We start from the raw sequence: 13,470 nt of genomic DNA, 5'->3' as shown, positions 1-13,470 counted from the left end.
TAAAAACAACAAAAGAAACTACCAACACAGCTGAGAAAGCAGCAGTGATGAGGCTAAGTATAGATATAACCAAGTTACCTTCTAGATGTTTTAAATTTCCAATTTTTTAACCTGTTATTTTCCATTGTGTTTTTACAAATACGATGAATATTTATATATCGCTTTTCAACCAAATTTTCCAAAGGTTTATAAATAAAGATGGATTCCTGTCCCCAAAGGGCTCACAATCTAAAAAAGAAATAGGAGAGACCAGCAACAGGCACTGGAAAAATGCTGTGCTGGGGATGGATAAGGCCAGGTGCTCTCCCCCTGCTAAATAAAGAGAATAACCACTTTTAAAAGGTACCTCTTTGCTCTTAGCAGGGGTTTTAAGCTGTATTTCTTATTCATAAGCCTTCTTCATTTAAAGACAGGCAGGATACGAATGCAACAAAAATGGGATATAGTTACATTTAATGGCTGACATCCAGATTAAAACTGTGCATGCCAAATAAAGTTTTGCATAAGCAACTTGGGGTGGGCATTATTGCTGATCCCCATTCTCAAAAATATGTCCTCGATGGTCCTGCAACTCAGGGACACTTTGAGAAAGCACAGAAGGCTGCAGAAGGACAGGGGATCAGCGAAATTCACACCTCCTCATTGCATGTGTAAAACTATTCAGTATATGTGATGTTAGTCTGAATGTCATCCAGTGTATTTGTTCCCTATGCCTATCCTCTTTCTGGTTGGATTTCCTCCTCTCTGGGAGCTGCATCTCCTGAACGTGCAGCACCAAGCTTGCTCTAGTTGTGTTTCCTCTAAGGCATGCACACGTGTTTGCGCGCTCACAAGTTTTTGGATGCCTGTTCAGTAAATTTTAGATCCCGCTCAGGTTGAATCAGGAAGGCCCCACTCTGAATGCATGTGTGCACACACATTGCCTTGATACTGCCATCCAGAACAAAACTCATTCTGCACACAGATGAAGAAAATTAGAGAGAACACTGCTCTAGTTTTTATAAAAAGCAAATTAGGAAAAGTGTCTGAGTCAAGCAAGCCCTTTTGGTGTCAAGCAGTCTAAAGAAAGCGAGGATGAAGAGATGAGTGTAAAAACTGTCAGTTAGCTCTTATATGCAGGTGTAATCCTTTCATCATCCTACCCACACACCAACCCAACATGTCATTAGACATTCTGTCACCTAATTGAAGCAATATGTCAGACAGCACAAAAGAACTACACACAGTCCCTTTATTTTCACATTCACCATCAGTTTGCTTCAAGGAAATTATTATACTTTTTCTTGCATAAAATTTGAATAAACCAGATGTATTGCTTGGGGTGATCATTAGTGACAGGAAAATAATCAACCAACAGCCAGCCTGTGCCAAAAAAATTCTCATTTGTTAGTATCAGACAGACATCATAAGAAGTTATAAGAGTTGGTATCTGTACACTGCTTGTGAAACCAATGCTACCTTCAGGTTCAGGCTCCAACAGGACCTAGGTGCACCACTGTTATTCTATATTTCTGCAGTCCAAGCTATGAAGTGGCAAATCCAGGATATTACAAGTTTGTAGGAGGGTACTACTTTTAAAACATTATTGACATTAACAAAAAAAATCTAAATTGTATTTATTAAAAAATATTCTTAACAAAATGCAAAGTGATCTTAAAAAGCCTTCCAACCTCACAACTCCCATACAAATATCTATATAATTAATTCTACAAGACGGTCCGTCTTGGATGTATGGCAACCTCTCGTGAGAGTGGCGGCACCACTTGCGAGAGTTCCTGAGGTAGCTGCCGCCGTTGTCAGAAAGAAATAATGGTGTCGGTGGGCCCAGCCCAGCTGCCGGGGTGATGAGGAGGCGGTGGCAGAGGGCCCTGGCCCGGACAGCCGGAGGAGACGGCGGGCCAACCTAGCCACTGGGAGGAGGAGGTGGGAGGTGGCAGCAGGTTGGCCTGGCCTTGGCCCGCTGGGGTGAGGATGAGGCGGCAGCGGCGGGCCCTGGCCTGGCCGCCCGAAGGAGGCAGCAGAGGGCCAGCCTCACCTGGCTGCTGGGAGGAGGCGGTGGCGGGACAGCCTGGCCCTGGCCCACCTGGCCGCCGGGGTGAGGAGGCGGCAGCGGGCCCTGGCCTGGCCACCAAGATGAGGAGGACAGGGCAGAGGAAGCAGGCTGGGCAGCCGGCCCGCAAAAAAGTGGGGAGAGAAACGGGGGGGGGGGGGTGGAACGCCCTGTCGGCTGGCCGACTGGCCAGAAAGCCAGGCACACCGGCATGGGAGTGGGGGGTGGCGCACCGGCTGGGCCAAAATAGAGGCACAGATGCTCTGCACCCGGACCCACTAGTTGATATTTGTTACACTAATAGACATATATTTTTGTACAGTCTTGTGTTTAACACTTGGGTAGTTACCTTAAAGGTAATTTCATTTAAGCAACTAGATATAGCTCTATGTTTGAAATCACAGCCCTCAAAGTACAATGCCTATCCTCTACCTTCTGGCCTTAGAACATACCATCACTCTTCAGAAGGTTAGAAGGATGAGCTCCCCCAAAGGGTTACCATGTTTAATATAAGGTACAGTACAGCAACTGCACCTGCCATGCCCACCTGTATTGCTGCTGATAGCTCTAGGCAGCTACTGGGAGAAGCTGGACCCAGGCACAAAAACAGCACTGTGGAAATGGGAGACTAGCTATTTACAAGCATAATTTTTGCCAATAAGCAGAACTTTAAAAGAGAAATATAACAATGGTATGTTAAAAGCTTTGTAACAATCCAATGATAAATCTCTTCAAACAGAATATGTAAGCCAAAGCAAAGGTCATCATCATCATCATCATCTTAGCTAAATCTCCAATGTTTTTTACTTCTAAACATCAGATTCATGGCATACGGGCAAAACAGAGTCACGAAACAAAGTTCTCAGAACTCTCTAACTATAAATCCCTGGACATGTTTTGGAAAGCCATAAGAGTTAAACTGGTATGAGAATACTCATTCACTCTCTTTGTATTTTTAAAAGATAAATCTATTACTATAAAATGCAATGTAGTGTATACAATATATACCCTTAAAAGCAAAATATTCAATTCTTATTAAGAATGTGTGCACTTTGCTTTTTGATATACTCAAAATTCTTTTTGACCAACATTACTAAACGTTCGGTTTACAAACAAGGTAAAAAATACAAATACTGTCTTTTTAAACTCTTACCACAAATCTGACAAGTCATTTTTGTCTGAAGAAGGTCCTCCTTCACTGGAAATTATTCCATTTCATAGCTTGATTCATAAAATACGCATATTTTAAATATTTAAGAACAAAGAGCATTTTACCTTCAAATATGATCCATAATATTTGGTAACGTATGGACTGTCACACTGACTTAGCACTGTGATTTCTTGTTGAATGTCTTCTATTTCATCTTCAGCTTCTTCCAGATCAATAATTTTTATAGCAACAACTTTCTGAGTTCGATTGTCAATTCCTTTAAAAACTTCACCAAATGAACCTTTGCCAATCTTCTCCAGCTTTGTAAAAAGTTCTTCTGGATCCACTTTCAGATTCTGGTAGAAATACAGAAAAGACAGACAACTTAAATCTTTTGAATAAAATATCCTAATTTCCAATGCATATGTTCAGACATCATGAAGAACTACAGTTTGTTTCAACCAAGATTTATTTAACAGATAACCACATCTTGGTTGGTTCAGGTCCCATCCCTTTTCCTTACCTCCCATGATCTAGGTTTGCCTCACTCTACACAAGAGCATTCTGAAGGTAGAGCTACTAAAATAAAATAAACTGCAGGTTCAGATATCACACAAGACCATGGTTAGGGCAAACATATCAGTTTCAAATCTTGAGTTCAACTAGTGGGTTGACTGCCCAAGACAGACCACAATTTGTTGATCGGCAGAGACTCAGACATACAAACCAACATTAAACAAACCTTGGAGAAGTCACTGCCAGTATGCGTAGAAAATATTTATTTATTTTATTTATTTATTTATCATATTTTTACATTGCCCAAAACTTATGTCTCTGGGCGGTTTACAACAAGATTAAAAAGCAAACCATTAATTTTTTAAAAAAATTAAAAAGCAAGATATTTAAAACACAATTTAAAATTTTAAAACTATATTCTAAAAACAACATTTAAAACAATCAAAACAATATCAATTAAAAGCCTGGGTGAAGAAATGTGTCTTTAAAGACTTTTTAAAGGATGTCAGAGATGGGGAGGCTCTTATTTCACGAGGGAGCGCATTCCAAAGCCTCGGGGCAGCAACGGAGAAGGCCCATCGAGCTGGTGGCAAATGCAGGCAGACCTCTCCTGATGAGCTCAATGAGCGGTGGGTTTCATAACGAAGAAGATGTTCTCTTAAAAACCCAGGGTCCAAGCTGTTTAGGGATTTATAGGTTATGACCAATACCTTGTATTTTGCCCGGAAACACCAACTGTAGTTTCCTGACTACGTACAAGGGCAGCCCCACATAGAGCACATTGCAGTAATCCAGACTAGAGGTTACCAGCAGATGTACCACTGTTTTGAGGTCATCTAACTCAAGAAACAGATGCACCTGGCATATCAGCCGAAGCTGATAGAAGGCACTTCTGGCCACTGGGACACCAAGGAGAGACTTGGATCCAGAAGCACCCCTAGACTGCATACCTGTTCCTTTTGGGGAAGTGTGACCCCATCCAGAATAGGCAGATCAAAATTGTCTCTTGAGTTCCGACCCCGCACAACGAGTACCTCCGTCTTATCTGGATTCAGTCTCAGTTTGTTATCCTTCATCCAGCCCATTACCAACTCCAGGCAGGCATTTAGGGAGGTTATGCCCTCTCCCGATGATGCTGACATGGAGAAATAGATTTGGGTGTCATCAGCATACTGATAGCACCCCGCACCAAATTTCCTGATGATCTCTCCCAGCGCTTTCATGTAGATGTTAAACAACATCGGAGACAATACGGAGCCCTGAGGGACACCATACAAAAGTCCAGATTTTGAAGAACAACAGTCTCCAAGGGACACCATCTGGAACCTGCCTGAGAGGTAGGAGCGGAACCACTACAAAGCAGTGCCTCCCACCCCCAACCCCTTCAGATGCTCCAGAAGGATACTATGGTCAATAGTATCGAAAGCTGCCGAGAGGTCCAGAAGGACCAACAGAGTCACACTTCCTCTGTCAATTCCCAGTTGGAGATCATCCATCAGACCGACCAAGGCAGTCTCCACCCCATAGCCAGCCCGGAAGCCAGTTTGAAATGGGTCTATATAATCCGTTTCCTCCAAGACTGTCTGGAGCTGGGAGGCCACCACCCTCTCAATTACCTTGCCCAGCCATGGAAGGTTGGAGACAGGCCTGTAATTACTCAGCTCGGAGGGATCTAAGATAGGCTTATTTAGAAGCAGTCTAATAAGTGCCTCCTTAAGACTTGGAGGCATCCTACCTTCCCTCAGAGATGCATTTATGATCTCTACCAGGCCTTCTACAACAGCCTCCCTGCTAGATCGAACAAGCCATGTTGGGCAAGGGTCAAGAGGACAGATGGTGGGCCGCACCATTCCAATCAGCTTGTCCACATCCTCAGGAGTCACAAACTGAAACTGATCCAGCCTAACCACATAAGAGGAGTCACTGGATACCTCTGCATCAGATACTGAAGTAAGTGCAGAGATGAAATCCAAGTACAATACAATACAATACAATACAAGAAGACCTCAATATCTGCAGGGGTTCCATTCCATGGTACAACTGCAGATATGGAAACCATGAATATCGAGTCACTGCAGCAATGGGGAATTGTGGCTTATGTTACCAGCAAGGGGGGGGATCTCTAAAATCAAGTTTAGTTGAGGTGGGGGACATGCAGTGGGAAGCTGCCTACTACACTTAGCTGCTCCCCCATGTTACACTGTGCCCTGGAATGCCCCCAGATCAGCTGAAAATTGTCAGTTTTATCCTCCTCCTAATCTTAATCTTATGGAGCCATTTTGAGGCTCCGAAACACAAAATTGTTGCCGGAAATGACCTCTGTGGTCATTTCTGGCCACCCCCAACCCGCGAGGTCGATATGCCCCCCCACACACACACTTTTGCACCATTATTTCCAGTAGCCTATTCACAATGGACTTTTCCTACTGCAATCTGGAATTGATCAATTCCCTTTGAGGTTATGAAACTAAGCCTCAGGTCCACAATACAGGGAGCACGTTTCACTGCAAGAATGACACAACAAAGACCCTAAAAGAACCCACATGATGTATCATGAAAATCAAATTTCTATGCTCAGTCTATGTTTAAAAATTAGACAAATTGCAATATACTGTGACTGGGTTAAAAAAAAAAAAAAGATGATTTAGGCAAGGAACGTGTATGATGGTAGAAGGCAGCCAGGGACCAAAAGTTGCTGCAAAGAAAAGAACACTGTGTAGGCAGAGAGGTTTTTCTGCTCTAGTCATCACAATTCCACCCCCTAAATTACTTTGGATTATGGAACCTTCAACATACACTACCAGCACGTTATCAGCCTTTGTTCAAAACCATGAAGCCTATAATCTAACTTCCATTTTTTCAAAAGCAGCCAGGATTACAGGGAAACAAAATGCAGTAGAACAGCTTAGTTCCCCCAGATAATAGCCAGGGCCGGTCCGTCCACTAGTCAGACCTAGGCAGTCACCTAGGACACCAATCCTTAGGGACACATAAGCAGTGCCGGAATATAGCACTGCCAATTATTCTTTCTCTCCCTGTTGTATTGCACCCCTGAAGTACTGCATAGTGGTGTAAGAATATAATATGTAATACTGCACCCTACTGCGAAAAGAGCCTGCACATTCTGCACCCCCAAAGACACAGACTTTGCTCACTGCACCTAAGCCCCCAATAAACAGCTAGTCTCATAAACTGAACTCCTTCTATTGAATATGAATGGCCTGCCTGAGCATTCATTTTCTAAAAGCAATTGTCTCAGACTGGATTTCCATCTTTTCATTTCTGATGTGTTAAGTTCTGTCTCCATAATAGACTCAACTCTATCTCACTATATCCGCAAGATGTGACTAACACTATTTTGAAGAGACTGCATGTTGGTCCCAGATGAATATAGTCCAAACCACCATACCCCAAGTAGAATCTAAGCCTATTTCCCTCGTTCAAATGACTGCTGCTTATGTAGCACAGTATCTGAGCCATACAACAGGAGATTTCACAAGTATTTCCTTCAAAAAGAAAGATACTCTGCAAACGTTCTGGGACATTTTGCCTTCTGGCAAAATGACTTTGGTCCTTTAAAAAAAGCAACCCTCCATGCTTTGGCGCCAAGCTCTGCATGTGTTCAGAAATACTGGGCCCAAGGTACCTACTTGTTTACAAACAAGAGTGGCACAGGTCACAAGCCCCTAGCCAGTCAGGACTCCCACTGTGTCAACTGCATTTGCTGTACAGAAGAAGAACCCTGATGAGGTCTGGCATAGTACCCTAAAGCTTCTAAGAAGAACTGGAATCTTCTGTAGGTCCCCCCGCACAAAATATAATTAGTCTAATTTTATCTTTACTATTCAAATAATTTAATATTTTCAGTATCTATTATTTGACCAATCGACTGAACATAATTTTTTTATTGGTTAGCTTCCAACTCTACACACAGAACATGGAGAATATATACAACATCCTTGACATTAATAAATCAAATTACAGAATAGTAGAATTCTAAATGAGAATAGAGGGTCTCAGAAAAACACATTCTGCTCTAGAAGACAACCTTTGTTTCTGAAACTATTATTAGCAGCTGCTCTGTTAAATGCTCAAGCAGACTGTAAGAAAAAACAGAAAAGAAGAACGGAAAATGTTAATGAAATGTGTAGGTGAAGTTAGAGTTTGTGGTTATGAGCAATAGGAATAGTTTCATAACACAAAACAGATGAAAAGAGACTGTTTGACATATTTTAGGCTTCATTAACCAATTTTTAATTTCTGCTGAAGTTTCCAACTTATTTAAAAAAATCAAATAAAATTCAAATCTTCCATCAAGAAAGACATCACATAAAGGGTTCTCTGGTGGTTTCCCTTCCAGACATGCTTATCTTCAGCAAGGCTGCTATACCATGTGCCTTCACATCTTATCTTGGGACCAGTAATTGCATCCTATACACTATTATTAGTATTAATATAATTGATGTATTATTGATATATATGTGGAAGGCACTTTAAAGGATAGGTCCTTGCCTCAAGGGACTTACAATTTCTAAATCAACACAGGGGAAACAACAGAGGAAGAAGCGAAGACATGTCTGCCAGTTTTGATTTATAAATAAGAACCCCATACAGAGGACCACAGAGGTCAGAATGCATTCCCCCCAATCCTCCCCAACAATGTGAGTGCATGGGCATGCAGGCAACACACAAGAGTATCAAAGAGAATGGAAGATCTGTGTGTACCTCCCAACCCATATCCCCATCCATTTTTAAAAGTGACCCACATAAAAGTTTATCTGCTATCTAGATCTAGAACTTCAATGTGAGACAACACAAAATGCTAAAAAAAAGATCTACAATGATCCTAATAAGTCAACATATGCATTTCCTATAGGTAAGCAAGGTTTCTGTTATGAACAGCAATAAAGTTTCAGCAATAAACAAACAAAAATAAACAGCAATAAATAAATCTTTACAGCAGAACAGTAGAGAATCACACGCAGATACACATAGCTTAATGAAAGCCATTGTGCTCGTATTTTTTATATTTTTAACTAGCCTGTTGCCTGCTGCAAGTAAAAATCGCCTCCAGAGAAGCTTTTTTAAAAGTGGCCCCCATCCTTCGCTTGGCAAGATGAGGTGGATTAAAAATACAAATAAAACAAGCAACTTAAAGTGAACTTCAATACCTGAAACATGACAAATATTAAATCCAGTAAACAAAACCTGTGCAATACCAGAATTTCTTAATTATATTTTCCCTAGGGGGACCCTATTTGTTTTCTGGACCTGCAGCAATGCAACTTTCATCATGGTTTTGGTCAACAATATTCACCTAAAATACAAAACATGCCCCACTGAATGCTCTGTGATCTTTAATCCAGTTGATCACAAGCATCATGTATTATATTCCTAGGACTGCTCAAGTTGGTCAGAAGCTAGTACTGCATAATTGCCTTCTGATTTCTGCAATATCCCCCTGTACTGGATCTCATGAAGACAGATGCTACATTCCATTTTGTGCAAGCCAGCTGTTAGACAAGGGCACAGGTACTCAGAGTGAGATGGCACACTCTTTTCCTCAGCCCAATCTGACTATATATTTTATATTTCAGGGTGGCTAACCTTGCACAGGGCAAGACACCTAACTTTTCTCACCAGCCAAGCCATGCCTGCTATAGCGTATGAAGAGCAGGAAATCAAAGTAGAGGTAAATCAGATTCTGCTGTGAGTGGGGAAAGACTACTCTCTCCCTGCCTAAGCAAAGCTCCAGTAGGTTGAAATTAGAAAGAAGAAACTTTAGGCTAGACATTAGGAAGCACATCCTAACTGTAAGAGCTGTTTGATAGTGAAACATACATACAGTAATAAGCTCTCCTTCGCTGGAGATTTTCAAACAGAGACTGGACAGGCATCTGTCAGGGGTGCTGTAGCAGTTTGAGTCAGTGGATGGACAATAAGACCCCTTCCAACTCTAAAGTTCTAGCTTAGTCCCACATTATTTAAGATAATGCCTTTTCCATTATAAGCCTGCCGCCTACGGACATCATCCAGGGAGGTCCATCTGTAGTTCGCACCAGCTCGCCTGGCCTTCTCTGTTGCTGCCCCGAGGCTTTGGCATACACTCCCTGCAGAACTAAGAGCCTTTCTACCGGCTCTGACAGCTTTTAAAATATTTGTTAAGATACATTTATTCATCCAGGCTTTTAATTAGATTTACAGAATCTGTCATTGTTTTAAAGTGTTTTAATTTTTAATATTTTAATTCTTGTTTTAATTCCTGTTATTTTATTGTAAACCACCTAGAGATGTAAGTTTGGGGCAGAAAATATAAATATGCTAAATAAAATAAATTATATCTTGTTTCTGTGTCTTAAATGTTTAAGAAAATACAATGAAGCAATCAAAAATAAATCATAAAGTAGCAGCAAGACAGTACACATATTTAAAAGGCTCTAACTGAAAATGCCTGAAATAAAACAACATCAATGTACACTTAAAAGCCAGCATTTCAGGGGTCAGACACCTCACTTGGGGTATCACTTTACAATTTGGGTACCACAATTAGAGTCTTGTCTCTTATACATCAGTCACATCTTTGCAGGCATAGAGACACTGAGAAAAGCCTCATAAGCAGATCAAGATTCTTGAGCAGAATCATATACGAAGAAGTGATTCTTGACTTGGCCTGGGACCAGGCCATTTAGAGCTTTAAAGACCAAAGCCATCGCCAGAAACAAATTGGTAGTCAATGCAGTTGACATTGGACAGGCTTAATCTGACCTGGCACCACACCCCATCCCACTTTAGACTTGTTTCCAGACTGTCTTCAAAGGAAGTCCCACAAAGAATTTATTACAACCTGGAAATGGTTAGGGCAAGAATTAACACAGTGCGATCTTTTTCCCTCCAGGAAAGGGGCACACAACTGGCACACCAGATTTTATAAAAGACACTCCTGGTCACTGTTCCCACCTGAACAACCAGCAATTATGCAGTATCTAGGAGTACCCCCAAGCTCAAAGCTGTTCCTTCAGGAGAAATGGAAACCTGTCCAGAACTGGCTGAGCACCTCCACCCAGATAATTAGAATCCTCAACCAGCACACTTGTCTTAACTGGATTAAGCTTCAGTTTGTTCACCCTAATCCACTCCAGAATTACCCTCAAATACTAGCTATACTAACTTCTTTATATGATGGATCATGGCCAAAGTGTTCTTTCTAATATTTTTTTTGTCTGTGTGTGGAATGAGTTTTGTTCTGGGTGGGAGTATCAAGACAGTGTGTGCACACATGCATTCAGAATGGGGCCTTCCTGATTCAAGCTGAGCGGGATCTGAAATGAACTGAGCGGACAGCAAAAAACTTGTGAGCGCAGGCATGTGTGCACACCTTAGAGGGAACACTGCCATGGACCCTCCTACCACCATTCCTGCTTCCCAGGCTATAGCAGCATCAGCAGACTTCTCTGTGTATGGAAAGAGGGAGAAAAGGAGAAAGCCTGTATGCTATTCACCAACACCTTCCATTTGCCCATCAAAAGGCAATGCTCAAGAGTTTGAGAAATTTGAGTCACCATACACTGGCTGACAGATTGCTGCAAATCAGAACTTTGCCACTTCAAATTTATTGAAATATCATCTCAGCCACAAACTCACTAGATGGCCTTAGGAAAGCCATTCCTTCCAAGTCTCCATTCATCAGTTGCAGTATGGGGGTGCGGGTGGTACTACATACTTACCTACCTTACAGAGTGGTTGAAGGGGCAAGCACATGAAGCACTTTGCACACTCAAGAAGAACTACACAAGTACTAAGATTTATCATAAAATAAAGATACTAGAAATACAGTACACAGCTTCTAACTATAACTTCTCTTTTTGTTATCCACTCAAATAGTAAATGAGTAGGCAAAACAAATTTTGAGCAACCGAGTTATTGCTCACAAAAGGATAAAGTCATGGGTAACTAGAAATACTATCAAAGTCAAGCCCTTTATTAAGACACAAGAGGAAAAAGGAGGAAACAGCTGACATTTTAACTATCCTACAAATTACCATTTTACACAATCACAACAGTTACTTCAAAGCTGCCATCAGTGGTGACTTGCCATATCTGGACTTCAACAACAAAAACAGAACAGGGGAAAGAAACTAGTCTTAACAAACCCCTACAGCAAGAAAGAAAAATGAGATGGATGCACACAGGCAAGCCACCACTCCACAGATCAGCTGCAAGTTGCCGCCTCCTCCTCCTCAGGCAGCACCCCTGGCTTACCGAGATGGATACCACAGAACACCCTGAAGGTCAGCCATCCTCCTCAAGTGCACTAGATCAAAGCAGTGTTTCTGTGGGGCGCCCTTTAAGAATAATATTTACGACAAAACTGCCATTAAGTTACTTGGAGGCCCCAGAAGCGGACAGGACACCAATGGAACTTCAGGAGTCAATAGAAGGAAAGGGGGCCCTAGCTTTCAGATAAGAAGTAGATAACCCGGAGTCTAAACTGGGCAGGATGACACACCATTCCTCCCGCCCCACGCTGAGGGAAGGGAGCCTGAGTGAGGAGCTCTTCCTCCATCGACACCCAGCCATTTCCTTTGCCCTCTCGCCACCCCTGATGGGCTCCTCAGCCTCCCCTCCGATTTCCCTAGATCCGAACCAGCTTCCCCTCTTCATCTCCCGCGACTGCCCATCACAACCACCCCCAAGAAGCCCCCCCCAAGCAGCCGGGGGGGCGGGGGGAGAGAAGTGAGTGTGGTCTACGGGAAGACCCCACCAGCGCCTGGCCCTGTCAGAAGGCAGAGAAGCAACTACCCCTCTTCCTCCTCGTCACGCGGGGCCTCGAGAGCCGTTTCCAGCCCAAGCGGAGGAGAGGAGAGCAGAGGGAGGGGTGGGAGATAATGCGGGGGCGGGGGCGGGGGTAGGGGGGGCTGCTGGTGTCTCACCTGCATCCCCGGCAGGCCGGGCTGCTGCACGGGGGAATGAGCCATGATGACGGAAGCGGCAGAGGCAGCGCGCGCCGGCGCCGCCCCCCTCCTCTGCGCTCGCGCGCGCGCTCGCGCCCTCCCTTAGGCAGCACCAGGGACAGACTCACCTCAGCCCCATCACCCCCTCCTCTCCTCCCCCAAACACCACCACCACCACCAAGGCTACCAACGGACTACGGAAGGAACGTGCGGCCAACGGCTTGTACGCGCAGGCGCGCGCCGAGAACAGCCGGGTGGGAAGGAGGCGAAAAAGGCGGAGCTAACTCCGTCCAGCCTCCGCGGTGAGGCGGGGAGGAGTCAAACTCTTCTCACAGCCCATTGGGCCTATTCACACGGCAGTTTGTGGCTCCGCCCCATCGCTGTCAGAGCTCCGCCTTCCACCAAGCGAATGCCAACGACTTTTCTCCCCACCCTCGTTCCCTTCATATTTTTGCTATTGTGATCAGCGAGCCCCTAGGAAGACCTACGTGAAAGCTAGATCGCTGCTTTGTGCTTTTAGTAGATTCAAATAAAGGCACATGACGCTCTTTCCGCTTACCGCCCCCCCTCCCCTTTCCTGACCCTGGGCCATTCGGAAGGGGGCGGAGCCATCCGCCGGATGACTCTCCGATTCTTGGGAGGAGCCGATGGGCGGGGCTCGGCATCTTTTCGGAATGGTCTTTTCGTGAAGTCTCGTCGCTCTTCGCGAGATTCGGGAGAAAAAATCTTTGCGAGAGTTTTCAGCCATTGACGTTGAGGGGCAATTTATTAGAGACCTCCACCAAATAAGTTGACCCCCAAAC

At 43.6% G+C, this 13,470-nt stretch overlaps 1 protein-coding gene across 2 annotated transcripts in view; it reads right to left on the bottom strand.

Annotated features, from left to right (window-relative positions):
- Positions 1–13,009, bottom strand: part of STK24 (serine/threonine kinase 24) — a 49,642-nt gene extending 36,633 nt beyond the window's left edge. The window contains exons 1-2 of one of the 2 annotated variants that reach the window (XM_053311110.1): positions 12,647–13,009; positions 3,326–3,556 (exon numbers count right to left, since the gene is read on the bottom strand). In XM_053311110.1, the coding sequence (XP_053167085.1) occupies positions 3,326–3,556; positions 12,647–12,691 (276 nt within the window). In that variant the 5' untranslated portion in view covers positions 12,692–13,009. The remainder of the gene's footprint in view (positions 1–3,325; positions 3,557–12,646) is intronic. The other variant, XM_053311111.1, reaches the window with a different exon arrangement.
- Positions 13,010–13,470: the final 461 nt, after the last annotated feature.

The sequence above is a fragment of the Hemicordylus capensis genome, chromosome 3 (assembly GCF_027244095.1).
Source record: "Hemicordylus capensis ecotype Gifberg chromosome 3, rHemCap1.1.pri, whole genome shotgun sequence".
NCBI lineage: Eukaryota > Metazoa > Chordata > Lepidosauria > Squamata > Cordylidae > Hemicordylus > Hemicordylus capensis.
The sequence above is the reverse complement of the archived record's forward strand: the minus strand, read 5'-3'. Positions and strand labels throughout refer to the sequence as shown.